The sequence below is a fragment of the Telmatherina bonti genome, assembly GCF_933228915.1.
Source record: "Telmatherina bonti genome assembly, chromosome: 17".
In the NCBI taxonomy this organism is placed as follows: Eukaryota; Metazoa; Chordata; class Actinopteri; order Atheriniformes; family Telmatherinidae; genus Telmatherina; species Telmatherina bonti.
In genome coordinates this window covers 18,366,425-18,394,207 of record NC_136615.1, presented here as the reverse complement: position 1 = coordinate 18,394,207, position 27,783 = coordinate 18,366,425, and the positions used below count along the sequence as shown (strand labels likewise).

The window sequence follows — 27,783 nt, the reverse complement described above, 5'->3', positions numbered from 1 at the left end:
TTTATTTATAAGTTTAATACATACTCATTTTGATGTAATTTCCAGCACTGTTAATTTAATTCATTGTTCATTTGCCACGGTGCTGTGTAAGTATTTGTAAAGTAAAGATGCTTGTGGCTGTCTTTTTCATTTGCCCAGTTACTTCTATAAACCTCAACTCCTTCATGAAGGGATGTGTAGGCTGGGATCAGAACTGTTCTACTGAAACCTGAATGGCAGCGTTTGTCGCAACAAAATACACTTGTGTTATTAAGTATTACATCAGAAATAGGTGACTGTGGGTGTGGTTTAAAGATTTGAATACAAGCACAGTCTTTGGTCTTACTGGTTTTGGACCATATTTTTTCAACTTGACAACTCCTGCTTTATTCATTCCTTTACAAATGTGCAACTTATCTAAGGTATATTCATCTAGCATCATCATGTTGTTTGCATACTGCCTTTAAAACTGTGAGCTAAAAAGTACCTGGTGCAGGGATCTGACTAGGTATAAATAAGTTTTGGGTCCCAGGTTTAACATGGAGAGCTCTCTTGCTGTATTTGCTATCAGGTACCACCATATGTATGGTCCATCATAGAACTTTTTCATTCAACTGGAGTAACATACTTTATGAGGAACCAGTTCACTTGTTACAAGCATAAAAGCTAAAAATGTTCTTGTTTGAGTTAAATATAAGGTTGAAATTATTTGCAAAGCACTGCACAGTTGTGATTATTTTTCACAGTTTCTCAACAGTTTTGGAAACAGGATTGCATTTTTCTGTCTTTGTCAGTATGGTTAAAGATACTGGAGTGACTGTTTGTGTAGTTCCACTCACTGACTAACTGACACGCTCAGAGCGTCCTTTTTCTCTTTTCCTTTCTCTGTCATCTTCTCCATCTTGCCATCCTCTAAACCTTTGAACTGGCTGCTTCTTTTGCAAAAGTGTGACCTCCTTTGGATTTCTCTGTTCTGTCAAACTTTGATTTCATTTTCAGAGTCTAAATGGTAGTTAAAGAAACTAATCTAATGCAAAGTGTTTGGGAAAATCCACAAAGGGGTCAGTTTGAAGTATTCCTCCCCGCCTCCCATCCAAACCTTCCTCCTTTCCCTGCTTCTTTGCATTGCATGAAGTCTGCATCACCGTGAACGCCTCTGCCTGACACCCATTCCTGACATATTTTTTTTTGCTTTCTAAGTGACGTTTTTGTGTCTGTTTTTGACACTGAAAACTTCTTCAGATTCTGACAGCCTGTCTCTGCCTTCAAGTTGCAATGCATCTATGTAGTCCAACAAATTGTTTTCCTTCCTTGTGCCTTTTTTTTCTAAATGTATCCACAATTTTTACTGGTTTTGTTTTCATGGTTTTCAAAACTTTCCGCTACTGCTGTGAATTTACAAGCTTTGAAAACCTTTTCCAGCATCTACTCTTGTCATCTGCTCTGTATTTGGACCCAGGAAGCAGTAAATCAACCAGCAAACCAAAAAGAGGCCTATTGATAGTCAGCCCCCCCACCAAACCATTCAAAAGATATGAAAGATGCATTGTAACTTGCATGGAAACAGCATACATTTCTCTTTCTTTGCACTGTAATTTTGGTTTTGATTCCTCTTCTTTCGTCACACTTCTGCAAGTGTGTTTTTTGTCACATTGGAGGCCCACCAGTGTCTGCATTTGTGGGTTTGCAATGAGCTCATGGAAAAAAGATTCCACAGTGTGCTGGGAAAAGACAGCTTTTCTGCCAGGAACTTTGTTTATTCTTTGTTTGTGTGGTCATATCACAGACTTTGCACTATTCTTTTGCATTTGTTCTATATTGACAACAAATATGTTTTGTAGATGAAATCCAATCTAGCTCATATCCACCCACTGTTCAGGGTGTGTAGCCAAGTCTGGGATAAGCCCAGACCTCCTAAGACCCCACCATATTTAATTGTGTTCCTGTATTTGGTTGTATTAGTGGAACTGTGTGTTGTGGTTCAGTGAGATGAGTAATTTTGTGGTTTAACTGAAGCTTGTTGTTGATGCTGACATGCCTGTGTGTGTGAGTGTGTCTTTTTATATTTGCTACCTACCTACTGTTTTCTGTGCTCACAGTTGGCTCAGTATCCCATGCTGAGAGAGGAGATGGAGAGAATTGTCACTCAACACATTAGAGACAGAGAAAACCGCACCAAGGATCAGGTAATGCTCAAAAACCGCACACATACAGCCAGACAAAGAATCATTTTCTGCCAAAAGTTGTTGGTACTGCTGCAATTGTTCATCATTTAACTGTTGTTACTCTGCTGTTGACTGTTTTCTTTATCCTTCATGGGGTTAGTGGCTATTTTTGATTACTTTGTTTCCTTTCATATTCAGCATAAAAGTATTTTTTAATTTTTTTTGTTAATGTAACAACAGAATGGAGGTCTTGGTACATACCAGAAGGACAATTTTAGGTTAAAATTTTTCTAATTTCAAGGTATTCATTGAGTGCCCTATAAAGGGTTGAACAGCTGTTAAACATGTAGATTCTTCTTATTATTGTTCAAAGTACAACTATTTTTTTCTTAGTGAGAACATTAAAGGGTTAAAGTCCAGCTCCAGTGGTCTTAAATCATGTAAAAAAAAACCCCAACTTATTCATGCTCTTTAAAACTTTCCATTCCAGAGTTTTAGAAATTCAGCCGAAGTATTTACAGAATGTACAAAAGTATATGTGATAAATAAAAACTTAAACAACTTAAATGACATTGTGCAGGTGCTAACCCTCAGTGTGCATTGCCTTATGTCTTGCTAGCTTCTTATTTCATCTGATTCTCACAGTGTAAGCAAAATGGTTGTACAGCTCCAGCCTGTACTTTGCCAGGATTAGTTCCTCCCTTATTGCATGCACATCATCCGGACTATCTGTCCTCATCGTTCTGAGACTGTAGATGGCATTCTGCAGATTCAAGCAGAAACACCCGACTGTGTTATAATTCATGGTACTAGCAGGACCTATATGTGGGTGAATTTACAATTTATTTTAAGAGCAAACACAAAGTGCTGCAAGGGCAGCATGATCCAGAAGCACAACTTGAACTAAGACCAAACTAAGCTCAAGCAAAGGCACAGAATGGATGGATTAATGAGTGGACAGACCTAAAAACAAACATCTGATATGACAAATGAACCGAAAGTTACAAATCAGTGACAAATAATGATTTCTGTTCAGGTGTTGCTGCTGATCGACATCGAGTTGTCCTACATGAACACTAATCATGAAGATTTCATAGGATTTGCCAAGTGAGTGTTTGTATGCAGAATATTTTGCTGAATCCAGTCATTAAACTGGTAACTGGACTCATGAGAATCTTCTGATGTAATTTGTTGTGCAGTGCTCAGCAGAGGATTAACCAAATGAGCAAGAAGAAGGCAGCCGGCAATCAGGTACTCTGACATTTCACGGTTTACTATCACTGTTTTTTTTTCTAAGTTTGAGCACAGATCTGTCATTTTCTTCAGGGTTTTTTTTTATTTTATTTTTTTTATCAGCAGTTAGATTCCTGTTTTTGCCCATGCTAAACTTTACACAGTATTTTTTCTCAGCTCTCATAGTGGTCCAGATGCTCCAGGGTGCACCTCTGTGCACTGCATGTTGCTTACTAACAGAAATGTGGGTCATTTAGAATTAAATTTGTCTTTTGTTGAAAACCACAGTTGCATCAACACAGAGGGAGTATGTTGCAAAATGTCCTGTGGTTTACAGTTTAAGAAAATGTTTCAAAATAAACACAATGAAGAGGAAGAATGGAATGCAAGTGAATTTCATCAGTCATGGAAGTGCATATATAACATCTGCAAAGGTTTTCATTAAGAAGATTTTCACACAGAGTCTAACATTCATCCAAATTTTATTCAAAACTATTTTTGTCAACAGTAGCCATAAATGAATCACGTAACCTCAGAATATCAATGGCTCAAAAACAGCTTTTGTGTGATTTATAGTCTGCTTTTGGATGCATTTTTTAGTACATTCTGTAGATTTTTTCTTCTTCTTCGACACATTTTGAATTTCCTTCTTTAATTTTAATCTCTAAGGCTCCTGTAATTTTCTTTTTTTATTTTTCTTAAGGCTCCTGTAATTTTCTTTTTTTAATTTTTCTTCTGAGTGCTTTGTCTTTTTGCTGTTTCCCCCTTTCCACCTCTTCTTTGTGGCTTTTCTGCTCCAGGATGAAATCATGGTGAGTAGCAGGTGTGGGTGTTAAAGTATGTATGCAATTCTCTGCATGTCTGCAGGTAGGCTTCCATGCATATGAGCTCATATATTTACACAGATACAGATTTCTCTATATATGTTTAAACATCTATGAGTTTTGGATTAATTAGCTATAATAGTGGACATATTGTGTATTGAGTCTGTGTATAATAAAAGGTTTCAGAGTAGCTGCTATATGGCAGGTGGCTGTAGAGAGAGATGCTTGGCTGCTTCCCTTTCCTCTCTTTTTCAGCAATGTCAACCCTGCAGGCATACATACATATTTATCCTAATACACGCAGAAAGATGGTAAACATACTCTACAATGTGTTTCTGCAGAGTCCAGCCTGAAAGAAACCTTTAAGAATAAAAACTGGATCATTTCCAGGTTATGTAATGTTCTCAAGTCAGTATGACATGCATATTTCAGTCATGTAAAATGGTTCGGTTTGGTTAGTCTCTGTATGACTCAATGTGCTGTGGAATGGAAAAAATCCCCCCCCAGCTGCAGCTTGAACTACATAAAGATAAAGCCACTCATCTAGACTTAAATCTTATAAAGAGAGAGAGAGTCATGATTCAAGGAAATAAAATCAAAATTATTGACATTTTTTTCTTAAAGATATCTATCAGCTATAAAAGATCAGACTTGTACCTCCTTTTACTTCCCTGGACAATCACAAAGAACCAGAAGACCTGCAGTGTGGCACACATATGGTTTCTCTATAGTTGTCAGTTGTCATAACAACCACACAGATTAGGGGTCAGAGGTTAGGGGCACAATGTAAACAAAGTGGTGAACTTCATTTCCTGTTTATAGATGAATGTTTTTGGCCCTTTAAGACCTCACAGCTTCTGTTATGCTCATTCAACACATTTGCACTGGAACAAAAAACACAATCAGCTTTTCAGAGTAACTACTGACAGGAAAGATGCCCCAAAACCAGCATTTCTTCTCAACCAGTTTTAAATAGTTGCATTTTTTTTTAATTGTACAGCCAAAATCTATTCAAAACAGTAAACTTAAAAAAAACAACTAAATTCACCATGATGATTCTATCAAAAAATAACTTCAGGCCATCCTGTAAACAGATTCAACTAAATGTCAGCGAAACCTCACTTTCAGACTTGACAACATCGCCGTAGGACACACATATAGTACAGTATGACGTAGCGAAGCTCTTGCATCTCAATGCATGAACTCGAAAAGAAATTTTCAGCAAGCCAGACTTGTAGCTTCCTTACTTGTCCCATCCCCACCCTGCTTGCTGTCCCCTTGCTGCAGTCTCAGCAGCTGGCTATAAAACCTGCTGGAGGATGAGCAAGTTTGTGTATTTGGCCTTTACTAAATGCCTTGCGATGGCGTAGTTTGTAATATTCTCTCCACGTTCTCATTCAGCCGGAGAGAGGAGTTAACGATCGGTTCAAGGTAAATAACCTGCACAATACATTTCATGTGTGTCTGTAGTGTTTGTAAAGAGGAAAGAATGAGGTACAAAAGAGTAAAATGTAGTGTGGGGAGTGTGTCCAGTCATGTAGGTGCCATCTTTGTGGCAGGTGCTTCATTATAGAAGCAGTTTTATTAATATGTTCCTTCCTATGGTGCTTAGGAAGTAGTAAGAGATTTCTAAGTGTTGTAAAAAGAGTTTTGGGATGAGAAGGTGGGACTTTAGTGCTTGTGTACATTATTCATAACCCTCTTTGTTTTGGTCTGTGATTATAAGGTTATCAGAAAGGGCTGGCTGACCATCAACAACATCGGCATCATGAAGGGAGGAGCCAAGGAATACTGGTTCGTCCTCACTGCTGAGTCTCTGTCCTGGTACAAGGATGATGAGGTGAGTGTCACTCAAATACACCTGAAACATATCATGTGCCCAAATTTGTTTTCGTTTGGACCCTTTAAGACATTTTCCTACATGTTTTGAATGTGTCTGCCAGTCAGATCTTTTAAAGCATTAGTCTTCTTCTCTGAGGCAATGTGGTGCTGAGTTCATCCTTTCTTGAAAGAGTCCCACTTTGTAAGGTATTTTTGTTTGTAAAATAAACTCTGTCCTCTACACTTTTCCTCGTCTCAGGTGGAGCGTTTCAAAAGCAAAACACATAGTCTGCATGTCCCGTTTAGCCAGTGAAAATCACACATATCAAACAACTAGGTTAGTGGCTTACTCTCAGAACTTCTGCAGCCAGTTTTCACGCCTTGTCTTCTTTAATTTATGGAAGGTTGCCTCTTGTATCACAGTACCATTTGATTTTAAATGCTGAACCTCTTGTTATTTTGTGCTAAATGTCTGCTTTGCGTCATTTTACATGTAAATGTAAACAAAAACTGGATTACGGAGTCCCCACCTTCTCCATGCAGCTGTGGAGTTTTTGCAAATGTTAATGTCGTTACATGTAAATGTTAGCCTACAACCTGCATCTGTGCTTCACCCGTCTGACCTCATTTCACTTTAATAATGTTTTCCAACAAATGACAAAACCAGAACTATTTTACTGGGATTTTATTGTTTATTCTCCGACTTCGTTTCCACTTTCTGTGAAAATTAATTCCATCTCACCCCACTGGCAAATATGACCGTCACTCGAGTTTGGTGGTTGTCTTCTGCACGCTGAAATTATTCAACCCGCTCTGTTACTGGACCGACTGGTCAAAGTGGTGTCCCATGATGCTTTGCAGAACTATTAGGAGTTAGCCACAGTCTCACTGTCTCCAGGCCTTAGCCACAGCAGCTATGCTCGCTGACATCAGGCTGGGTGTGTGTGTATGTGTCCATGTATTGTGTGCGTATAGTTGAAAAGGGCCGTTTTGAAAAAGTCAAGACCCCCCTGCATGTCAGACACCGAAGCTGGCACACACATGTGCATACCAGAGCCCCTTTGCCCTGTTCCCAATTACGCACACATACACACTCATACTCGCAAGCTGCTTCTAATAAACTTACTTTATTTCAAAGAAGGGGCACAGAGCAAGAGAGGGACCGGAGTGCAGTGGAGGAGAGGGGTGTCTTTTGTTAGCTGGTTAGCAGCAGGAGTAACAAGGACCATGTGAAGGGAGAGAAAGTATGGAGAAAAAGTAGCAAAAAGGGAGGAGGGAAAAGAGGTGTTAAGGCTTGGATAGATTTTAATCACCCTTTCCCATCTTCCACTTCTCCTCTTTCCCTTCACTGCCTTTGGCATCCTCAATCCTACCAACAGAAGAAACACATCAGTATCCCTACATTTTTTTTTTTTATGTCTCAGCCTTTTCTTTTCAACCTTTCCCTCTTCTGTTCCCTCCCTTCATCTTTCCCTCCCATCTTGTACTGTATATTTGTTTAAGCATGGAACAGCAAGGGCGCTTGGAGACCAAAAAACCAACACTCTGCGCTGGTGTTACAGCTCAGTGCCGAGGCTGGAGGGCACTGCAGCTCTGCGTACGCTCCAAAAGAGGGAAAAAAAGAACCTTTCCATTATGTGTTCAATTCAAGCTTAACATTTTACATAGGCCCCTCAATCTCTCACACACACACCGACACACACTAGAGGCTAGAGTACTGCTGAGGGCTCATACCATGGACCTGAGTGGATACCTGCCAAAATACACATAGTTGATGAAATTTTTCTGTTTAAATTTAAAAAGAAAAGTTTCTCACTGCACACATCTTTTGTGCTTCTTTTCCTTTTTTTTTTTTTTTTTTAACACTTTCCGACAGACATACAAGCACGTTTCTTTAGACCAGCTCGCAAAGCGGGGCACCACTGTTTTATTGGCTGCATCATGTCATGGGGAAAACCCTCACTATAGTCTGGCAACACATGCACGCATACTCATTGAAACACATATGCACACATACACACAGTCCTCAGACACTAATAATAACTCTGAACCTAACTATTGGTGCCAGGATGTTTTGGTTAGAGTGTGTGTGTGTGTGTGTGTGTGTGTGTGTGTGTGTGTGTTCTTAGAAAACTTCTGGTCTGCATTACCACAGCAAATGCCAAATCTTTGAATCAGGCTTGTCTTTAGATGAAAACTTCCCAGAGCAGAGTAAGAGTGAGGAAATGAGGACTAAAGGGAAAAAATGGTGGAAAGGAAACAAAAAGCTGACAAAATGGTACTTTTATAGACTCTGAGAGTGTGTGATACTTTAACAAATATAGGTTAAATATAGGCTACTTTGCTGTCTTGTTGTGGCTGTGGGATGTGTTTTCTTTGGGTGCCCTTTTGTATGTCTGTCCACTGGGTGTGTGTTTGTGTGTGTCTGCCTGGGTTTCCCTGCTCGTGCTGTAAAGTTGCCAGAAAGCCAGACTCGCCTGGTGATCCCAGCTGTAAACAGCCTTGGGGGGGGGGAAGCAGCCGACTGCTGCTTTCAACACACTCACTGGCAACATGTCTGCCTTATGTGTGCTTGCCGTTACATGGGTGTGTGTGTGTGTGTGTGTGTGTGTGTGTGTGTTTGTGCATGTTCCTGGGGCTGTGACATATACACAGCATTAAAAAAATGGGTGTGTGGAAGGGCTGTGAATGGAAACAGGTTGGTTTGCGGTTTTCATTCCTGCACGAGATGCTCTGAGATGAGATGCTGTGTGAATGTTTCTACCTTTTTGCTTTGCTTTTTTTAGTTTTTTGTGTTGGAACGGTTGAAAACTGAACACTGGGTTTGCTTTATTAAATGCAGGTGAAGCTGAAAGGCAAGTTTCAACTCCTGTAAAAAAAAAAAAAAAAAAAAAAAAAAAAAAAAAAGAAGGAAAAGAAACCATAATCAGATGCAGACCACGAGGGGGTGGGTGGGTGGGGGGGGGGGGGGGGGGGGGGGGGGGGGGGGGGGTTAACTAAGCTTGTAACCTTTCTCATGATGTCACCTACAAACACTGAAGCCACAAACAATTTCCTAACTTTTTTTTTTTTTTTTTTTGGAGGGATATTCAAAGACTCATAAAATCAGTGACTAGACAATGACAGAGTGGCTGCTCTTTCAACATTTTTGCATGGTGGCTTCCTGCCTCTCTGTGCATTACATGGTCATTTGAGGTAAAGCAGCCACAAGCTGATGCAGAAAAAGCAAAGGCATAATTGTACATTTTTCATCACGGGTGCCGCATGACGCTGGGGGTTTACTCTGTGCTTTAGTTATCTTTTGGGGCAAGCACTCATTTTTTTCTATGTGGTTGAACTTTTTTTTCTGCTTTTAGCTAGATCTTTTGGTTTTGTTGAAAAAATAAACAACTTGTTAAGAATGTCAGTAAACCGTCACTTATGTCTATATGAGCATGATATTTATGTCAACTCTGAGGCCACCTCCATGCAACTTTGTTGAGAAAAGACAAACAGAGGCAATGTCCCAGAGAAGTCCAAGCATCTTTATTGCAACGATTTCAAATTAATCTCACAGGCTAAACTTGGTGTGATGACATAAAACTCAGTAAACAATAACAATTTCCAAAATGTTAGGACTTTGTCTTTATAAATCCATCCTGTTTGAGATTTAGGACTCTGTGGTGGAGCCCTTGGGTGCTTTATTTTTGGATTGACCCAGGCTGGTCCAGATGGATGAAGGGTGGTGCTGTGTATTCCCACAACCTGATGTGCTTGGGGCCCGGTGCAGCCTTCTGTCAGTCTGTTTTCGTGTTGTTCTTTTGGACATTGAGTTGTCCGTGTGCTTCCCCGGCCAACCTAACCAATGTGCAGACTACTGTACAACCACTACTTCCTGAACAGGTAGTCTGAACACTGGGCAGGCGGGCGAGGCGGCTGAAAAGATGCTGCTGTGGAAAACACCTCACTCACAGGTAAGCTCACACATCCAGTTTACATACTCACTGTAATTCCAGTATCAGACTCTGGAGTCTGGCTTATCCCATTCAAACCACTATAAAGTGCTGATCAGGCTGGTTGAGTGAGTTGAAGGTGAAACGACATATAGAGGGATGGATGAAGAAGGGGGGTGGGGGGGGGGGGGGGGGTGGGGGGGGGGGGGAGGTTAGAAAGAGGTGATAGCCACTGATTGGCAGATTCAATGACAATCCCTCTCGTTTCCCACTGTGAGAAGCAACATTCCACACCAAGCTCTACAGGAGAAACACAAGACTCAGGAAAGGCTTTTTACATACATCATCTATTTAAGAAATATGGATTGAAGTAGACAATATGCACGTTTAAGGGATCTTTTCCCTATTTAGCTAACGTTTGTAAAAACCTGATCTCTGTTGACCTCGCTGAACCCCTGGTCAAGGCTGAAAAAACAAAGTCAGGGTATTTGATAAAAGTTCAAATTAAACTCTTACACTTAAACTCTGTTCTTTCTGAGAGCTCTCAGTATCTCTGGTCAAGGAACTTTGTGGACAATATTTGTGGTTAGCTGAGATTAAACCTCCCAACACCTCCTACAAAAGCTTCTCTCTCCCTGACACATGACACACATGGAGATGTTTAAGATGTAATACCTGCAACCTGTTGATCTCCTTTCACCGCTTCTTCTTGGCATTTGTTTCCCATTTTGAGCGGTAACACTGCGGCTCAACGCCGAGTTTCCCCCCCGCCCTTCATTCTGCACAGCCATGGTGTCTCCATGCCACCTTCCAGGGTGAAAATGGGAAAAAATTCGGTGGCTCCGGCAGTGAGCAAGGTGGACCCGCTGGAGGTTCGACGTGGCAGGACTGGCCACCAAGTTCCCACTGTTAGAGACAGAAGGAGAAAAGGAGCGAGGGAGAGAGGAGATATGGAGAGGGAAAGAGGAGGAGCTCCCTGGCCCCCCATTTTTCCTTTCTCCTCTCTTCTTTCTGTCTCCCCTCCCTCTGTCTGCACACCCCCCCTCCACCCTTCTCTCTCTTTTTTTTCTGTCTTCTCTGGCTTGTGAGGAGAAAGTGGGAGGTCAAAGGTGAACAGGAAGTGAAATGCATTCATTTGGCGTGTGTGTTGTAAAGTTTGGAAAGGAGTGAAAGATTTGCAGCAGGAGGAGGGAACTTTTTAGTGGAAGCGTATGTGGGCAGATGGGGAGATGTCTGCGTTCGTGCTCTCACTTTGGAAGCACATATATCTTTCACAAAGCATTTGCATGTTTCACTTTTTAATTCAGCGTATGCGTGCATCCCTGCTTATAGTACATGTGAGTGTGTATGCGGTTTTTGGACATTTGAGTGATGGATGTGTGTAGGAGTGGGGCTGGATGAGAGCAGAGGCTCCGTGGTCTTTGTAGCGAGGGCAGGAATGTCGGCGTTTTCTTGGCAAGTGGGAGGAAGCCTTGTAATAACTCCAGATGTGCAGCCCTGTGGTCTCCATCTCTCTCTTGCTCACTCTGTTTTTACTTCTAAAGCTGATTTCCTCTCCCTGTCCGACCTGAATAAAGAGCCCTTTATGCAGTTGTGCAGCCTTCCCAACACACACATGGAATGGTGGCGAGGAGGGGGAGGGGGTACTGGTTGGAAGGGTTACATACTACTGGTAAATCAGAACCAGAGTATAGATGCTGTGTGTGTGTGTATGCATGAGTGTGCGAATGGGGGGAAAAAATGTCTGGATGCAAAGAAAAATTAAAGTTTGCCTCCCCTCACCATTTTCATTTCAGACATTTGGGTTTCAGCAGGCTGGAGTAATCAGTGTTAATATTTCCAAGTGTGTATGGTGTGTATGGAGTGTGTGCGTAGCAGCGGCTGTGTGTTTGTTTTAGCTGTGGTTTCTAAGCTCAAAATCAAAGAAGGCACAATCCCAAGAGGAGCAAGTCAGCAGTGCTGGTGGAGATGGAGGGCTGTGAGGGGAAAGTAAGAGAAACAAAGAGGAAAAAATGGCTTCTGAAATGAGGATGCAAGAAGGTTAAGTGATGCCCAGAGAACTGGGAGAGCAGTGGAGGGTGTAAATGAAAGAAATCAGCCCTCATTAGAGATAAAAATGGATCACTGCTGCAGTCGAGTTCAGGGACTGGGGATTGGAAAGAGTGAATTTTAATGGGTGGGAGGGAGGAGTTTTGTGGTCGCACCAACATTGTTTCCACTATTTGGATGACCAGACAGGCAGCTTCCTTCTCAAACTCTTAGTCAGTTTCAGCAGAAGTGTAAAGAAAGAATTCACACACACAAAGACACACAGACACATAGAGATGCACACTCATGTATATGTTCCTGGTAAGTGAGTCAAGGTTACAAAAAAACCACCAGCCTTCTAGCTTTTTCATGTCTTTGTGTTTTGATGTCATATTTAAGGTAAAAATCATCTCAGTTCACGTGGTTCAGATTGTATCGGTTATGTTGTTTGTTTCAGTGTGGATACGATTAAACTATGAACATGGTACTGTAGATTTATTTGGGAGGGTGTGTAGCAAAAACCCGCAAAAGTAGCCTCAAAATATGATCTGCCATATTTCCTGTGAGTGTCACAAATCTGTCAGGCTTTTCAAACTACATAGAAACTACTCCTGATAGGAAAACATGAATGTGAGCCATATATGTAGCCTGCTTGTGTCATCTTTCGCTCTTATGGTTATATTATACTTACATGTTGAAATGAGGAGCAAAGATTTTTGAAGGTTTAAGAAAAAGGCTTTCTGGTGAGATTTGGAAGTCTAATTTGCTAGAAGCTTCTTAACTTACCTTAGTTTAGCTTGGTTTATTGAACATATTTGAAAAAATGTCTCGTATTCACATGTATGAAGGTTTTGCAAATGAGACTAAATGTAATAAATGCAATAATGTTGGGGAGATGGTCCAAAAAAAAGTCCTGTCTTGTATTAAAGATGTTAAAAATGTTGATCATCAAGAAATAATAACAAAGAATAAAGACAAATAACGACTCCGTTATGAAGAGAATATTCTGGTTTGAGCATAACCCAAAGCTTACTCCGTGTCTGTAGCAAGATGATGTAGAAAGTATGAATTTCTTTAAAGAAATTAGCATATTTTCTACAATAGTTTGCAGCATTTAATTGTTCATGATAAAAAGAAAACCTAGCCAAGGATTAGCTTATGTTTGGATTAGATTAGCATTTGGCCCAAGTTTCAGATTTAATATTTAATTGTAAAATGTGTGTTTGTCTATGTGTGTGTGTCTGCAGTCTCACTGCTTCTCCTGAAGGAGCATCGTAAGATACATATAAAAAAAACTGAATAGGACATGACATGATTTAATTATGCTGAGTTTTCTAACCTACTGTATTAGTTATCATGTTGCACATGTCTTCAAAAAGGGCACCCAAAGAAAATACATCTCACTCTGCTGAAGAAAAAAGCGGGACATAGTTGAGCTCACACAGACTGCAAAGATGGGACAGTATCAAAGTTTTATAATGCTGAGAGCTACTTTACTTTCCCAGTCTCCTCCACGCATTTGTTTCTATTTCATTAAATCTAAAATGTATGATCGTATTCTAATAATGAACAAATCCTGTGAGACACACAAGGACCATGTGCGCCTTCCAAGTGTGTTTAATATTCAGAATCAGATTTTTACATGTGGAAATTTTATCTCAGATGTGAAGGCTTTAATTTTTTAGTTTAACTTTGGTTTTTTTTTTTATCATGGTTCTGCATATTCTTGGACCTTCATCATATTTATGAACTATTATTAGACTGAGATGCAAAAAAATAAAATGAAAACAAAAGGTAAAACCTGAAGCACGGCTGCATTTTATGCAAATATTTCAGAATATTCCAATTTTTAAGAAAAAGAAATGATCATCTGAGTCTTAATTTTCTTTCATGTTTTGTTCTTATTGTGGTTCGTGTTATTTTACAAAAGCACTTTACACCTCAGTGCCAGGGTACCAAGCATATGGTTTATTTATGAAAACAACTATGTGCTTAATTTGTCATTTTGACACATTTAAAGAACATCGAGAGCTGTGATTAAGATGTGTAAATTCACAGCTCTGCGCTTACATGACTTTATGATAGGAAACATAAATAATCCTCAGATTTCATACACCCATTTTTCTTTCTTTTTTTACTGGCAGCTTTTTTTTCACCAGTATAAAACAGCAAACCCACCAGTGAAATGTTTGCGTCCATCAGGCGAGAGTTGTGAGACTTGTGGAGACTTTCACATATGTTTACATAGCAGCTGACTTGCCCCCTCCTTCTCTAACACTTTGGTGGTCAGCGGTGATTGATCACATGTCCTGGTGAGCCCCAAGGTTGTTACACTGACCTTCTGCAGAAGTAAATGCAGAGCGGGTAATTAACCGCTTAGCAATTAGCTGTTAAACAGGAAGGTATCGCTGACCTTCTGTGGACTCTGTGTTTCCTTTCCCCACAAAGACATTTGTTCTTATTTGTGCTCATTCTTATAGTAGGAGCTGAGAAATTAAGTATAATGAAAAATGAAGCATTAGAATGTGTGGATATTGGCACCCAGCCTAAAGACATTTGTTAGTGCACAACCTTGTAGCTTAATGACTCATGAAGAACGCAAAGTTTCTACAGTGTGTTAAAATAGCTGAAATCTCACAGCTCCCCACTGTAAATTTCTCAGCTCACTAGTTTTCTGTTCCCGATTTAAATGTTGGCGACATATGGCCTTACTTTACATAAAGTCCAAACAGCATTAAAATAAATTAAGTTATATCCTTGCACTGCTCTCTCTGCTGTTTTCAAAAACATCTTTCTCACATTAGTCATACTTCAGGCTTTGAGTTTGTTAACGTTCTTTATTTTTTCATGTAAAGTTTGTAAAGTTTCCTTACCGCTCAAGTTTTTACTGTATTTTAAGAAGGGAAAAAAAAAGATCTAAAAAAACCTGTATGTTGAAATCTGAATAATTTGATCAAAACAAGTGTGTCCAACTTTCCTTTTCCCCCCAGAATTAGAGAGCTTCACTCTGTGTTTATTCATTTATTTCATTTCTTTTTTTTAGACATAACTCAATAGGAGAATGGTAAGAATGGAGGGAAAGCAAAAAAAAAAGTGGAGGGAGGTGAGGAGGAGGGTTGTGAAAATTGCCATTGGCTGCCACCCAGGGCCCAGGCTTTGTGGTAATGAAGGGTTAGAAGCAGCGTTATTGCTCCCAGATGGTGTGCGGCTTCTCTGTATCGCTTTGATGCATGGCCCAAGTCACTAGGACTTTTTTTTTATCAGGCTCCCATCAACATACACATTACCACACACACAAACACAAATAAGGCATTCAGACAGTTAAAACAACATGGATTCTGTAAACGGTATCTTCTTGTCTTTGCCAACTTAATTTGTTAATTGGCCATGCTTTCTGTAAGGTGTATCTCTATTGGGAGTGTCACACAGTAATGTGTGTGTGTGTGTGTGTGTGTGTGTGTCTCAGACACAAAATTGTATTGAGATTGTGCTTTAGCTTGTGTTTTTCGGGCAGTGTGTCGAGAGGTGAGGTGCATTTATAAATCCAGAGGTGAACTCTCGCTGGCTTTTTAAAAATAACCCTGCTATTAGTCGCTAGCAAAACAACACCATGGAAACAACTTCATTCATTAATTCATTCACTTGGTTTTTGGCTTTTCTTTTTATTGTGTACAAAACTTTATAACAGCCTTGTTACTGCTTTAAATTTGCTTCATAAATAAAGTAGTATGGGATAGATTATTCAAATGCCAGCTACCAAGTGTAATGTCTGCCTTGGGTGTTTGGTGGGTCAGACAAGTAAAATAAAACAACAACATAAAAAAATTAAGTATAAATGAGCATTGATATTTAAATAACAATTAAAGAAATTATTAAATAAACAAAAAAAATTACAATACAATTCAATACAATTACAATAAAAGCTTGATTGTTCAATGTCTCAATGTTCCATGTTGAGTGTTCAATGTTCCAGTCTGTCCATATTTGATGTGTTATCAAATTACAAGTTTAATTAATGATAAAGACCCTTCTTAAATGTTTGCCTACCAGTAAAAAAAAAAACCGTTTTGTCATTTGTCATTAATTAAACTTGTAATTTAATAACGCATCAAATATGGACAGACTGGAACCTACATGTTTAAAAAACTATCTAATTATGATTGTAGTCATTTTATTAGTAAATTTATTTTGAAAATATTGAAAATCTTACATACTCCACCTTTAAAATTATACTTAGGTATTTATAGTGTCTATTTGAACTGTACCTTAGGTCTGAATGGGTTAAATATGTTTGATATTTATCAAGATAAGAAGAATTTGTGGTTTGGATAGTTGTTTATAATTTACTTTAAAAATATTTCAAACCCAGGATGTTAAAATTTTATATTTTAGAACCACCTCTGGTGGTTTCAAGGCCAGTATTTCTTTTTTTATTTTGGGCGGGATCTACCTTTTATTAAACCCTCAGTAGCATAAAGTAGCATCTTAGATTGTGTTGCTCAGTTAAAAGTTAAAACATAGCAGGCAACATGGATGTGTTTAGCATGACAGTTTTGTATTGGTTAGCTTCCTGCTAATGCGGTCCCTCGCATGTGTGTCACCGTGGCGTACTCTTTTCAGGGCAATGCTTAATATCACTGGGAGCCCATAAAAAGAAACTAAAATAGACATGTGTTTGTTGACATTTGTGCTTTCTGAACTTCATGTGGATTTTATAAAATCACAACGAATGTTATGTCATTTTTACTCAGTACTTTCAAAAGCTTGTTCTCTCCTGATGTTTTTGTTGCCATGGAGACACAGAAAACTGTTATTTCCTGAAAGCCAGCAGATCTCAGAAAACAATGGAAATCTTTCATGATTACAACTGCTGGTATGTCATGACAGATGAGTACACTTGCGGCTGTATAAAAGTTGAAATCTACTCCGTATTCACTGGATTTATAGAATTTTTGGACTATCTGAAGGGTCTTAAGACCAGGTTGTGCCAGCTGACCTGCATCGACTTTGAAGACGATAGCTTTTGGTCTACCTTTGACTTTAACCTCATGCGCGTAAAACAGAAAGCCTCCGAGCTGGTTGCTCCTAGTGAAGAAAACTGGGACTATGATAAGAATCTCAAGGTTGATCAACTTTCATGTGAAGCCTTTGATGAGAGCAACTTTTGGAGCATCATAGAAGATGAGTATGTGCACGCACACATTAAGCAGGAAGCTTATAAAGTTGCTGCTCAAATTTCAAGAGAGTGGGGTAGTCAGACATCCAAGTCCAAACTTCACATATCGACTTGTGAAGATTTTAATGAAGACACCTTCTGGACCATCATGGAAGACGAGGCCATGAATGTTCACCTCAACAAGGAAGCATACAAAGTAGCTGACCTGATAACTAGAGAATGGGGTGGAGTGGGGGCCATTTTAACCAGCACTGAGGAAACTACCGGCTGTGTGAAGAATGAAAGCACGTTGGCTTCCTGTTGCCTCTCCTTCTTTACTAAGCAGAGCTAAGCGCTCTCAGTTCCATCTTGTTAAATAAACAAACCATAAACAAAGAACACCTGAGTTTTTGTCTTCAGGGTTTAGTATTTTAAGTAAAATACAAAGCAGAGGCAGCCATTTTAATTCCTTCACCTTTTCCCCTGACTCGCCCTTGAACTAGCTCTCCCTTATTTTCATATTTAGTCATATTATAACACAGTTATTCCACTCATTTAGGTAAACAAACAGGAAGTAAATTAAATTGAAATAAAAATAAAAGATAGATTAAAATAATTACTAGTAAAAGATGATCTACAAAGGTACTAAAAACTAGATTTTAGCTTAAATGACACCGCAAAGTATTCTGTGCATCATGCTTATATTTCTTTTGCATATTCATAACACAAAACTGATATTTATATTGACGGATAGCCGTGAAGGTGCACTCTTTCCAGGCGGATTATTCCTAAAAAGCAGCAGTTCAGTTGCCATTAGTTCCTCACATTTTCATATCGTGCTTGTGTCTGTCTGTGTCTTTCAAGCCGACACACAGAGGTTTGATCATGTGCAAGTAGGATTCTACAGACAAAGGTCAAAAACTGTGTGAATATACGGAATCTCATATTGCATATGGGTGCATCTGTATGCATTCAGGTTTGTTTTCTCATGTGTCTTCCTGAATGTGCTTTAAGTCGGAAATCTGTACTGTTGCCGACTCATTGCTGGCTGGATTTTATAGGAGCATATGGAAAAGCACTTCGTCCTTGACGCCCCAAAACACAAGAACACACACATGTAGAAACGCATATGAAGGATGAGCTGATTGATAGACAGAATATCTATTTGCAATATTGCAGCCACGTGTAAACTCTCACACAATACTTTGTGTTTAATATGATGCTTTGAGTTTTGCTCCATCACAGTGCGAACCTCAAACCTTACTCTGCACTAAGCACTTCTTTCACCATTCTAAAAAAAATATATCCTGCAAATGTTTGGTTCTTGTGCTTCTGCTTTTTCCCCCCCTTATTGTGTACACATTTTGTGCACGACCCTTCTCCTCTTTCCTCCCTTTCCAATTCTCCTGACTGGATTTACTGGCCAGAGGAGAGGAAAATGTATGAATCAGTCCAAGGCTGCTCACTCCCAGAGAGAGGGAAAGCCAGAGAGCGAGGGGAACAACAAAGCAAAGAAGAGAAAGAAAATTAGGAAGGCAAAGATGATGAAAAGGCTTAATCAAATTAAAGAAAGAGAGCTGGAGAGATTGGGGCTTACCAATGCTGTAATTGATGATGATGTCAGCATTTAGCAGTCTGGGGCAACTGCTTGTTTAGCTTTTTTTGTGTCATAGACACCCGGGAGTGCTGGCGCTGCCAAATGTGTCTGTGTTTATACGTGTTCATGTGCGTGTCTGTGGAGATTTTACATGCATTTAGGGGATATGACCATTTGGCAGCACAGGTCATAAATCCTTTGATGAAGGAGTTTGGTCTCACATTAAAATCCCCTGCCTTTCTCACTCTCTGACACACACACACACACACACACACACACACACACACACACACACACACATGCAACATTGGGCAGGGCAGGCCAGTGGTTAGCCATCCAGATGGTTTTAAGGTTAGTTACAGACTTCGCTTAAAGGTGCTGTTTGCAACTAAAGCTATGTTAGTGAGCTTGTGTGTTTTATGTGTTTTTAGAAACTCACTCACCCAGAACTATTTCTGGAAAGTCCTTTTCTTCACTCTTATTTGTCCTTACATAGTAAAACATTCAGACACACATGCAATACCATTTTGGTAAAAGAAATCTGAATGTCTAACAACAGATTTCTAACCACCACATGTGTCTGTGTGTGTGGATGAATGTGTGTCAATTATGTGTCAGATTTAAGTGACTAACTTTTAGGTTCCCTGATTCCTAAATAGTTGGACGTCTGTAAATCACATGTTGTGTGCAGATACAACGTAGAGGTTTCTACGGTTGAGCGTGGTTTCACTGCATGCGTGTGTTTCTCATTTGTTGGCTGCCCTGTTTTTTGACTCTGCACAACTGTAATCAAAACCACAGACTGTACAACTTTCCCATTCCTCTTCCCTTTTGTCAACTGGAGAACTTAATATGTGGGTGTCTGAGTTCTTTCATCTGCTTTTTTTGCCTTTTTGTCTAGTTTATATAGGTTTTCCTCCACACGCTTTACATAATGACACAATCTCATTAAATGTCTCACTCAAGTACGCTGCTCTTCTGTACATGCATCCTTTGTTCCGTTTGAAGTGTGTCACAATGATCTGAATGTAACCATCTCCTCTGATAGGGCCATGCCAGTGCAGCTGTAAATTTCTAAAGAGCATTTTCAGTCTCACATCAAACTGAAGTGAGCTGCTCCACATTGGTCTCAGTGCTGTGTCACTCTTTCTCCCTCTGCAGGAGAAGGAGAAGAAGTACATGCTGCAGGTGGACAACCTGAAACTGCGCGATGTGGAGAAGGGCTTCATGTCAAGCAAACATATTTTTGCCCTTTTCAACACTGAGCAGAGGTGATATTATAGGCATGCATGTGGACAAACAGCACAAACACACATGGCATCAGCATTGCTGATCACATATCAGAGGCATTTTAAATAAAAAAATAAAATAAAATTTTAATGACACACCAAGTGAATGATGGGCTACATAGCAAAAAAAGAATATTGCAAGAAATAATTTAGTTAAAGTTATGAATAAAATCCAGGTTTTTAGCAGCAAACCTAAAACAAAAGTAAATTTAAATGTGTTTATTTAATTTGTTATTGGTAAGTCATTAAAAGACTGAATAAGCTTGGTAGATGTTTGTTTTTATTGTTTTAAAATATTTATCAAGAATATAATATACAGTAGTCATGGTCTACATTTAAAAAGTGGGGCTTAAAAGTGCCTATAGCTTAGATAAATATATTTTTTTAGATTTTTCATAACTAAATTTGCTTGAATAACAATTTAACATTTTTCATTGTTTAACTCTTACACATCACAATTTCTGTCTACAATTAAGTATTTTTAAATGTTTTATTTTACAATAAATTTGTGCCTTAAAACACTGTATATCCCTTATGAAGCTTACATGAAAATATGAAAGTATTGTGTAAAATAACTTGTGCTAGGTCAGTTATTTCCTCATTGATAATTAATTCATTCATTCATTGTCCTAACCGCTTAGCCAATTAAGGGTTGCGGCGAAGCTGGAGCCTATCCCAGTAGTCTTCAGGCGAAAGGCAGGGTACACCCTGGACAGCTCCCCAGTCTATCACAGCACATTGATAATTCAGTTGGTGCTGTATTCTTCACTTTTTGTGTTTCTGGATTATTTATCGAAGTCATATGAATAAAAAGACAATATACACCCAGTATTCAAATTTCTTTTTTATTTTGCTTGCAGTATTTTATGAATTATCATTTCCGCTGTTTAAAGATGAAGCTGTTCAGGTGACAGCCTGTGACCTTGCTGTGTGTCCACAGAAATGTGTATAAGGACTACCGCCAGCTGGAGCTGGCCTGTGAGAGCCAGGAAGATGTTGATGCATGGAAGGCCTCCTTCCTCAGAGCTGGAGTTTATCCTGAACGTGTAACGGTAAGATTTATTCAAAACATATATGTGAGGTTCTTAATAATAATTAAACTGATATGACTGATATTCAGTCTGATTATTAACATTAATGATATCCCACAAAATGCCTACACTTACTGTATTTTTTACCAGATATGAACTGGAAATTGATTTGAACCGATTTATATTCCACGAGATGTTCACATTTTGATGTTAATGCGTAATCCATTTTAATGTTGTCATATCAATCATTTTCTGTTTGTCCTTTTCAATGTCTTCTACCCTTTCATTGCTTTTTCATGTCATAGGAGAAGGAAGGAAAGGTATGCTTTCTCACTCTACGCCTTGCTTTTTCATTGTCTTCATCTTTTAAGCTTCACATCTTTTAAAACCAAAACAATTATTTAAGAAGATCATAACAAGTTGCTCAAGATTTTGCTTTAATTAGCTGGTAATAATAAAGTTGTTATTTAGCTTTATACCATGCTCAGTGAGGATTCCAGTTCCAATTGGCGTGCATTATTTTTACACACACATGTAGTCCGGCAAGTTAAATCACTGTAACATCACTCCGTTATGGGAGTCACCATAGCAACGTGTTAATCCACTAATTCAGATCAGCTGGCTTTTAATAGGTGAATAAGAGAAACATGCTTGACAACGGTTGTTTAGCATAAAAAGTACATTGAGGACAGCAGAAAATAGTTCCTATTCTTTGGCATATTTAACAAGTTTTGTAAAAGAAATAAAAATTTGTTATAAAACCTTTACTCTGTGTGACTATAGTGTAAGAGGACTAAAAAACTAGGACTCATGCATTGCATGGTTTAAATGCACTGAGTCGTGGTGTACTAGACTCCGCGTCGTGCAATAAAACCATGTAATGCACGGCTCCTCGTCGTTTAATCCTTACTTATCAACAAATCTAGACCGTTTCAAAGCACAAATGAAGGGATGCTTTTGTTAAATGCATGAGACCTGACCAATAGCCCGACTCGCAGTCACAACTACTAGCACAACATTTTAGGTCCTGTGTGGACTGATTGTACTGCTGTTTCCTTGGTGACACGCTCAGCTTGTCTCACCTCTGCCTGATGAAACAGAAGATCTGAATGAAATTAATCACGTAAAAATAAAGCTCAAAGGAATTCAGTTTAGTATTAATTATTATGTGTACATCATAAATTTTATGTCAGTTTGGCTGTCAACATGTCTGTTAGTGTTAGTAGAGCTGTAATCTTTATGTTCTCGTATAAGACTTAGAAAGTACAAATTCCTTCAAAACACCAACAGCTTCAGTCTGTTGCTTTTTCCTTTTGTTCGCACTGGATCCCAAGGCCCCACCAGACACCTGATAAGCAGCCATGTTTCATAGAAACCAAACCACCAATCTGACATTTTCACTTTGAACTTCTCCACATCTCTGTATGAAACAGACACACTGTACGTGAAGCAGACCTGTTTAACTTTTACATGACTTAAACATGAACAACAAAGCAGGTTTTCTAACCAAAAAGCAGTCAAAAACTGCTTTCTGAAACTCTTTAAAATGTGTCCCACAGAGTGATGGTGGGGATGAAAATGGCTCTGAAAACTTCATGCACAGCATGGATCCTCAGCTGGAGCGGCAGGTGGAGACCATTCGCAACCTGGTTGACTCCTACATGGCCATTGTGAATAAGACTGTGCGTGACTTGATGCCAAAGACCATCATGCATCTTATGATAAACAATGTGAGTCATCAGGAGATGCAGCAATATTTTTAAATGTGATACCCAGACTTACAAATATCAAATCAAACACTTTTACTCTCTGTGTGTCTAGACAAAGGAGTTCATTAATGCTGAGCTGCTGGCCCAGCTGTACTCCTGCGGCGACCAGAACTCTCTGATGGAGGAGTCTCAGGAGCAGGCACAGCATCGTGATGAGATGCTAAGGATGTACCACGCCCTGCGGGAAGCGCTCAGCATCATCGGTGACATCAGTACGTCTACTGTGACCACAGCAATGCCTCCACCTGTGGATGACTCCTGGCTGCAGGTGCAACGGGGCGGCTCTGGAGGAAGGTTAGTCGCAATGAAGATAGATGGACAGAGAAAGTATGTTACAAGAGAGGAAAGGCTGGTGGCAGCAGATAGCCTGTTGATGACAAACCTGCCTTTTCCCCTCATCTAATTAGTTATATTTTCTCATACAGATACAATAATAGAGCTTTTTTGTTTATAAAGCTTCCCTTTTCTCTTGAAATGATCAGTAATGGTTGGGGTCTGTAGCCGAGTCAGTTACCTTTGACATAAGATTGTTAACTCTCGCTTAACCTGTTCGATTTTGACCAGTAAATGCAGATTAAGTCAAATGAGGTAGCTGGTTTATCTCTTCAAACTTTCTTCTTCCCTTCTGCTTTCTCCACCAGGTCTCCAGCAACCAGTCCAACTCCAAACCGCAGGGCTCCTCCGGGACCACCAGCCCGTCCAGGCTCTCGTGGACCACCACCTGGGCCTCCCCCTGCTGGAGGACCCCCTGTACCATCTCGCCCTGGGGCTTCTCCTGACCCCCATGGTGGGCCACCACCCACTGTGCCCTCCCGGCCCAACCGCGCACCCCCAAGTGTACCCAGGTGAGGGATGAGATAAAGCATCTTCACACCCTGTAAGGACAATCTTACAAGCAAACAATATTTTTTATATTTTGATGTTAGGGGGATGTAAAGGCACCTTGATGAGGGGATGAAGGAGGTAAATGGAATTAGAGCTTGCTGGTTGTGATAGAGGATAGGTATATAGACAAGCAGATTGGTAGTACATCCTAAATAGATTCACGGCTTGTGATATAACTACAATTTTACAATCGCCTTGACTTGTTCAGCTCTTACTAACAGAAACGGCCTCAACACAAGCTCAAACGTTCATCCTTCACATCACAAAACGCTTTCCCGTCTGGTCTCTGTTAACCGTTCGTGCCTCTGCTCCTGTCAGGTTTGCTTTGTTCCTCCCTGTGTTTGTGTGCCAGCTAACTGAAGCTAACCCGCTGCCATAATAGCAACTTATTTCTGTTTTACTGTAGAGAACACCAACGTGGCTGAGCAATGCTCTCATTGGGAAGAAAAAATCTTGACGATTTGGAATCTCGATATTGCTGAAAAGCACTGATTTAATTTGTTTTTATTATTTTCTTTTAATATCCAAATTGTTTCCCTGTTTCAGAAGTTGTCCTAAAAAAAGAGCTGAGCACACGCAGCGTTGGTCAGTCCTGGCGCTAAAACTGTTTGCACTTCTTTTCTCTCCTCCTGCTCCTCCTCCTCTTGGTCTTTCTCTCACCTCACCTCTGTCACACATGACTATGGTTCCCCCTGCAGAATCACTGTCACTGAACAATGAGGACTAACGTTCCTGGTATGTTGGGTATCGTCTGCCATCATCATCATGATAACCATCAACAGCTTCTCAGACTTCTCATACATCCTCTTTTTGCTGCATGACATTTCCTATTACGTGTTTTCTGCTCACGGTGCTGCATGGGCTGTGTGAATTCAGAGTTCATTTATGTGTGAACTTGGCAACAGAATAGGAAATATATATATCTTTTTCATTTCACCATAGCAACCCATTAAACAGGATTCATTAGAATATCCAAAACTCTTCAGAAACAGCTTTGTTGTTTGTTTTCTTTTAAATTGAGAATACAGGAAAGGCCTCCTGCCTTTGTTTTTTTTTAACTGCGTCTCTGTTGTTTGTTGAAACTAGAAGAAAAGTATTGTAAATCAGTTGTATCGTTAAAACTGCATATTACTATATGTAAACATGTCTGATATGCAGTTGCAGTTTTCCTTTGTGCTCATTTTTAGCCACTACAATAATTGAGCCTGATAGTGGTTTTCCTTTTGGGTTTCATCCGTGTGACATCTTCTAACATACAGCCATGTGATAAAGAAAGTACTAACTCTAAACAGTAAGATGACACACTTCTGGAATAAACAAAAAACACAATCTTGTAATCAAGCTTTGCTATTAGGTAAGTAAATCCACTCTGATATCAACATCGTATGACATATTTGTTTATTGAGCTAAAATGATGTGATAATGCAGAAGGAGTGTGTAAAAGACTAAGGGATATAAGTGCATCTAATCAGTTCCTCTGGAAAAAAAAATCACTTCTTCTTGAGTAAGTCTGAGCACCATTATAAAAGCTGATATTTTGGAAGTTTGTAGCAGTTTAAGACATTTACATGTGTGCAACCAACATACTAAGGAGAAGCAGTTATTTCTGCCCTGTGGTCTATAGAGGTCTCAGTTAAGATGTTTAATGTCAAATTTCATGACAGGCCAGTTAGAAAAAAGACTGAAATAGTCCTCTTCTTTAGGAAAGTTAAAAAGAGAAAAACATTTTCTGTCTTAAAAAAAAAAGAAAGAAACTGAAAATGGCAGTAAAGTTATATCTGGGCAAGACTTCTGAAACTGACTCCTTTAAACAGATGAAAACACGTCAACCAATCAAACAACACTTCAGCACAAATGCCTGATACCAGCTGACAAACATGGAGGTAGATAGCTTCTGATTTAGACTTGTTTGCAATCACTGAGACAAGTATTACCTTCATCTGAATACCAAAGTACTCTGAGCCTGATGGCTAAAAGTTGTCTGAAGTCGGATCATGCAACCAGACTATAATGAACCCGAATGAAATCTTATTATGGGACATGGTTGATTGTGAAATGGAATAAATTCAGTGCCGCTGAATCATAGTCAGACTCTGTTTTCTACACACTTCTTTGCATTTTAGTTTGCTTTTTAACAAATGAATAATTGTAAAGTGGAATATATTGTGTATTCTTGTTCATCTTATTCAGTAGCAGATTTTTTTCCCATATTACGCTCAGATATTTTAAAGTCGGCCTACTTTCTTTTTCCTTTGGCTGTAAATGATGATGTCTGTGAAACTCAAGTATTCCTGTCTATGAACTGCAACATGGAAAACCCTAAAAACCTACAAGGTGTGTCGAGACAAAACACCTTGAAAACACTAACCCAACCCCTTCTCTCTTTTTTGTGTCTGTCCTTGTGTTTTTGTGTCCATGCCAGTCGGAGACCCCCACCCTCTCCAACCCACTAGACCTCTGAGCTCTTTCCTCCTTCCTCCACCCATCTCCTCCTCCTCTGGATGAGCAACCTGCAGACAACAGCGCCACCCTCTTTTCATCTTCTGCCTCGTCTGACCTGCGCCAGCTCCCCTCTCCTGTCTTCTCCTTATAACAAGCCATGTCTCCTACTCCTCGCCCCCCAACCTCCAGCTCACTCTCACCCCCCCCCCCCCACCTCTGTTTTACACAGAGATGCAGAATACTTGAAACACATTTGCATGACTTACTTAAAAAAAAAAAAAAAACATGTCGTACCCTTTGACTTTAACTGTAGACACAATGAAATTGTGAGAAACAAATGGGTTACACACATCTAAGGTATATCCAAGCAAGTACATGCAGGATGTTTCTCCTCCTTTTTATAAGAGGAGCAAACATTTGCTGATTTAGCATGATGCTACGTCTGAGCTTTCTAATGAATCTTCACTTATTTTTCTCACAACATTTTGCATATTGTCTGTTTTATTTACTGTTTTCAAAGAAATACTTCGTCAGAAATGATATGTTTTGCATCATAGACACAGTTTCTGAGATTCAGCCTGGCATGCTAAAAGACAAAAGAATAACAGTTGGCTTTGCAGCAAAACAATGTCAAAATATATGAAAAAAATGCTTCAGTTCACTTATTCTCCTAATTAGGTAAAAGAGACTTACTACCTTAATGCATGTTTCTGCACTTTGCGAAGAAATGTGAGTTCTTCCTTTGCAGCATCTCAGGTTCTGAGCTCAGATACAAGTCATGTGAGAAGTATTTCTTTAAGGAGGTTGATGCAAGCTGAACTGAAACAGAATTTGCACAACTCGGTATGTGCCGATTTAAAACTGCATTCAGGTTTTGTGGTTGTGCCCCCCTAAAATCACTGGCGAGACAACTAAATTAAATCTTTTTTCATCTGGTCGAGTTGAAAACTAATCTTGTGAAAAGCTGTGCTATTTGCACATTAAAGCTTTTGGTCTATCCTGCAGTTTGCCAAACCAGCAGTTCTAGATGACGATAGACTTCTTGATTCTTCCTGTTACTCTCGCTTAAATGATTTTGGGGTCTTTTTTTTTTTAACCATTCCCTTTGCCAAATAAAATCTTTATTTTCTTCTATTCCACTAAAACAGCCAGCCAAACAAGGGTGGGCTGTCCTGCCCTGAGAGCCCCCTCCCACCGTTCGACTTTTAGAAGAAACACCTCCAGTCTCACTTTTACCTTCTCTCTTCTAAGACTAACTGATTTCTTATGTTGCACCATCCATCTATAACTCACTCTTTCACTCACATGAGAAAGAAGGGCAGGAATGAAATGAGGGAGGAGTAGATCACCACTTTCAGACACACACACCGAGGCTGCTGCAGCTGCTCTTCATCCTTCCTTTTCCCCTCATCTGTCTGTTTTAGCCGGACAGGTGGTAGTTGTTATTTACTTGTTGAAGCCTCCAGAAAGTCCTGCTGTGATTATTACATCAGCTTGTTTGAACTTTTTAGGTAACATCTCTTTCTTACACAACTGTCACAAGCTATTCTGCTGAAATAATAAAGGCAAAAGCACTGCTTTTTAGACGTTCACTGAACCTATGCAATAAACAGAATGGCTTCTTATTCTTTTC

The 27,783-nt window shown here is 39.5% G+C and overlaps 1 protein-coding gene across 3 annotated transcripts in view; it reads left to right on the top strand.

Moving 5' to 3' along the window:
* The window catches only part of dnm1a (dynamin 1a), a gene marked incomplete at both ends in the record, with an annotated part of 48,978 nt that extends 22,817 nt beyond the window's left edge, over positions 1–26,161 (top strand). The window contains 13 exons of one of the 3 annotated variants that reach the window (XM_079257253.1): positions 2,079–2,165; positions 3,181–3,251; positions 3,344–3,395; positions 4,178–4,189; positions 5,603–5,632; positions 5,928–6,041; positions 19,896–20,005; positions 20,964–21,075; positions 21,360–21,374; positions 22,614–22,784; positions 22,876–23,117; positions 23,465–23,668; positions 26,131–26,161. In XM_079257253.1, coding sequence (XP_079113379.1) covers positions 2,079–2,165; positions 3,181–3,251; positions 3,344–3,395; positions 4,178–4,189; positions 5,603–5,632; positions 5,928–6,041; positions 19,896–20,005; positions 20,964–21,075; positions 21,360–21,374; positions 22,614–22,784; positions 22,876–23,117; positions 23,465–23,668; positions 26,131–26,161 — 1,251 coding nt within the window. The remainder of the gene's footprint in view (positions 1–2,078; positions 2,166–3,180; positions 3,252–3,343; positions 3,396–4,177; positions 4,190–5,602; positions 5,633–5,927; positions 6,042–19,895; positions 20,006–20,963; positions 21,076–21,359; positions 21,375–22,613; positions 22,785–22,875; positions 23,118–23,464; positions 23,669–26,130) is intronic. The other 2 variants (XM_079257254.1, XM_079257252.1) reach the window with 2 other exon arrangements.
* Positions 26,162–27,783: the final 1,622 nt, after the last annotated feature.